Genomic DNA, 4507 nt, shown 5'->3' on the forward strand with positions numbered 1-4507 from the left:
TCCACTAAATACGCATAGTGGTGTAGGGTATCATATAGTCGACTCTGCCGATCTTTGACCTTTTTTACGGTTTATTAATATGAATTCCATAGAAACAATTTTTAGTCAAAAGTTTAACCAGATGGAGTGGTCCGAATATATCCTAGATTCATTTTAAACAGAAATATTATGACACACGAAGTTTGATGAAAAGCGCTGATCTCTACGCATGGGTATAAGGGTTATAGGTATTCAAAATGTTACCCTTTGTGGGGAAGATAGAATTTCGATTTGTTGTGCGAGTGAAGACTTCCAGGAAACGGAAAGAAAATTACATTGTAAAATAGAGTAAAATCTTCAAAATATCTAGAACATGGAGGCACCGTCATATGCGAGCTTTCGAATAATTTTTCCACTCGATTTTACTCTTAGATTAAAATTTTGCTCTATTTAGAACATTTTATCTCCTGCTCTTATTTTTCGCGAACACTATCACATAAAATTAAAGAGTGTGGTGTAATCTTCTTGTAGAACTTGTACTCTTCGAGGACTCACGCCAGGACTATTTTTCAGTCGCGAGACGCGATCTTTGCACTTCGAATTGGTTGTATGCATTCAAATAAATTGTTGTTTTTTTTTTTTTGTAAACTATTTTTGTACTTTTTATTAAAAAAAAATAATGTTCAACATTTAACGAAATAATCGTCGAAACGATGTGAATTTTTAGATAGAAAATTCATTTAAGCACGGTGTCTGTAGACAACACGGCGGGCAGTCTTGTAGTGATAACCGTCAGAGGGGGTTTGTACGATTTCTTCGACGGGATTGACGGATGCTGGAGGAATGTAGGTGTTGACGGGTTCGTGAACAACAGGGGCGGGTCCAGGATGAATTTGTACCTGTGGTAAAGAGGGGGCTACGGGTGCTGGTGGGACATAGGTGTTGACGGGAGCCACAGGTGCTGGTGGCACATAAGTGTTGACGGGAGCTACTGGTGCTGGTGGCACATACGTGTTGACGGGAGCAACTGGAGCAACGGGTGCGGGAGGAATGTATGAATTTTGGGGTTGAGCTGCCACTTCATGATGAACATGGTGTTCATGGTGGGCATGATGTTGTTGGTTATAGTTGTAACCCAATTCCGAAACATCGGCATAGGCGCAAGCCACAAAAGCCAAGGCAACAATGAAGAATTTCTAGAAATTGGAAAAAAGTAATTATTAGTTTTGAATTGCCCTCTCTCCACACGTATCCTTAATTGAATATGCAATATCCGTTTTTAAATTATTTACCATTTTGTTAAGTTATTTTTTTTATAGATTCGCTAGAAACACCAAATGCGAGACTGTATCTTTACCCAAACAACACATTGTATTTATAGTTAAAAAATTTAAAATTTTTTGACCCTAAAATAAAATTTTGTTTTTATTTTAGTTTTATTTCCAAATGTGCTTCTTGTTGTATGCTATAGCATTTTTGTAGCAGCTTGAAATGCTACATATTTCATTAACATGTTGTGACTTGTGTGTACTCTTCTCACACACAAAAAAAAGCCAATATTGTTTAAAACGTCAACCCTCCTCCACCAGCAAAACGAGATCATAAAATTTAATTGATATTATCACCATTCGTTGTTTGGCCAAAGGTGAGACGATGCTCGTCTTGGCACTCAACAAGTTTTGCGGTAATAAATTTTGTTATATATTAATATTTGCTATATTAATTTGCACATTGATTTCCGTTTTCAATTAATATTTGGCGGGGCTGTAAAGATTTCCTTGGAAAAAATCTAATAATTTTTTGTAATATTTGTAATTTTTTTATATATATTTTATGAAATACGAGTAAATAAGTTACAAAATTCTCGGCTATAAAAATATCAACGAATAATTTTCAAGTAAAATTCACGATTTTATTATCTCCTAATATATTTTTATGTTAGATATTCTAAATAGTAGTTATGCTAAATGACTTGATCTAATTTATAAATATGGATTTGGAAAAAGAAACCCCCTCTAAAATAGTTATCTTTCAGCCTGGGGTGTGTTCAGTTGCGTCTAGAGTGGCCATAACAAAAAGAACAAAGCGGACAGAACAGCACTAGTTCCCTTATAGATTAGATGGATGGTTTCCCGATTTAAATTGAATTTGATTCCTGAAGAAACTAAAATAGTTATCTTTCAGCCTGAGGTATGTTCAGTCGCGTCTGGAGTGGCCATAGGAAAAAGAGCAAAGCGGATAGAACAGTACTAGTTCCCTTATAGATTAGGTAGGATGGTTTCCGATATAAATTGAATTTGTTTCCTGAAGAAAAAAAATCGTCTATGTCGTCTGATGGGCGTGATCTCTAATATTCGCCCAAGTGAATTGGATTTAATCGATATCAATATGTAGCATAATTTGCCTCTGCTGCCGCAAATTTTTTATGGTTTCCTGAAAACATTTCCGAAAAATTCGGAATTTTGTTTTGAAAAAGTTAGTGCGAAAGTGTGGAATTCATTCGGTTTTAATGAACAATTTGCCGCATCTCTATATCTGCAGTTTTAGAGAAATTACAAGAATCTTCCTAAAACAAATATTTTTTTATCCAAATTAAGAAATTACTAATCAGATTAGAGATATTTAGTAGAATGGTAATAGTAAAGTTTTGTTTATTTTTTTTTAATTCCGAAAATATAATTCTCGTATTTTTAAGAAATATTGTTTATTTAAGGATGAGATAACGAAAAAAAAAAAAATAAAAATTATATTAAAGCTGAAAATTTCAATTCTGCTAGAGGTATTTTTTTCGAGATTTGAATAAAATAAGCACAAAACTATTTGAAATTCCAAAATTACAAATCTGTCTGATTTTTCTAAAAAAAATTCTTTCGGATATCTCAGGTTTTTATTACAAAATACCGAAAACGAAATATGCAAAACTGTCCCATAAAAATTAATAATGAAGGTGGGGCTAGAGCCAGAATAGAAGCTTATTGCTTTTGGAGATGATCGCATAATATTTAGTGGTTGAAATGGACCAAAAACCGGAAAAGTCATGATTTTGCAGTTGTTCTACATGTCGCAATTATAGACCAATCGACGCCGAAGTTTGCATGGGGCTAGAGTTTAGGGCTGGGCAGAAGCCTTCCAATTAGGATGGTCATTTGGTAATATTTAGTGGACGAAGTAGACCATAATATTTGTGTTAAATAGAAGTGACATTTTCCATTAAACCCGGATTATTTTTAATCCTGGCGAAATCACAAATAGACGATCAGGTCAATTCTGACCGTTACGTAGATGCTGATAGTAAATATATTGGATATATATATAGCGAAATATATATAATGCATATATACAAAGGAAGGGGATGTTATCTAGAATGCTTATATCCCAAGAATGGCCTGACCGATTTTGACAAACTTTGTTTTTATCTCACAACACAGGTTGGCATTATTATGTACAGATTGCAATTATCGCCCGATCCTCACTTAAATTTGCACAAGGCTAGGGTTAGGCTCAGAAGGGCTAGGCCTATTGTTTTCAAAGATGTTCGCAATATATTTAGGGGAGGAAAGGGACCAACAACTAAAAATGTTTCTGATTTCGCAGCCGTTATAAAGGTCGCAAATAGAAACCAAAGGACACGAAATCTCGCAAGAAGTTAGAGTTTAGGACAGCGTTTGGAGTGGTCCAACCTTTGTGTGATAAAATACCAACATACTTACAGGCGATATCCGAAATACACAAAAGGCGAACCTGTGGCTTTTTTATGCTGATTTTGTTGACGAATATAGCCAAATATCAAAGACAAGCAAATCATATAGATGAGTCTGAATTTTGAGATACAGAGGAGCCTCTTGAAAAATATTTAGGGGTTCAAATGAACCAAAAAGAAAACAATTTTCCTGATCACACAATTGATATCAATCGGCACGGAAATTTACATGAGAAGGGAGTTAAAGACAGGGAAGATGTCTAGCATTTTGGATGACTATTGGATTATATTTAGCTGTAACTAACAGCACGACGGAGTTCGTAAATATTGGGCAAATGTCCACAGTCAAAACGCTAAGGGCAGAACTCTATGACATAATTTCAAACGCGAAATCTTCTAAAATGGATTTGGATATAAAGGGACTTCTATCATATTGCAGTGTTGTAGCGTATCACATAGTCGGCCCCGCACGGCTATAGCCTTTGTTTACTCGTTAAAACTGCAATTGCCACACCAAAAAAAAAAAAAAAAAAAAAAAATGTAACAAGTTTGGTCGGGCCGAACTTTTAATATCGGAACGAATCTGCTAAAATATTAAAAAATACCGAACGATGACATGAACCTGCATAGGCAATTTTTATCAAAAGCCATTATAATATTCAAAAGCGAAACTTGGAAAAAATCGGTGAATATAGTCGCTTAAATCACCAAAATACCGAAAATTGGGAGGTACCGTTATATGGGGTCTATACCAAAACGTGGACCTACAAAGCCCATTTTCCATACCAAAAGTCCTGCAGACATAATATAAAGTTTTTTTAACCTACT

At 34.8% G+C, this 4507-nt stretch overlaps 1 protein-coding gene across 1 annotated transcript; it reads right to left on the reverse strand.

The window, feature by feature from the left end:
• Positions 1–701: 701 nt before the first annotated feature.
• LOC101896961 (uncharacterized) lies at positions 702–1274 on the reverse strand. The gene is made up of 3 exons (XM_059128431.1): positions 1248–1274; positions 936–1175; positions 702–878 (listed from the first exon to the last, which is right to left on the reverse strand). The coding sequence occupies exons 1-3, from the start codon at positions 1272–1274 to the stop codon at positions 720–722; spliced, it is 426 nt and encodes a 141-aa protein (XP_058984414.1). The 3' UTR covers positions 702–719.
• Between the last annotated feature and the right edge of the window lie 3233 nt (positions 1275–4507).

The sequence above is a fragment of the Musca domestica genome, unplaced genomic scaffold (genome assembly GCF_030504385.1).
Source record: "Musca domestica strain aabys unplaced genomic scaffold, Musca_domestica.polishedcontigs.V.1.1 50, whole genome shotgun sequence".
Lineage (NCBI taxonomy): Eukaryota > Metazoa > Arthropoda > Insecta > Diptera > Muscidae > Musca > Musca domestica.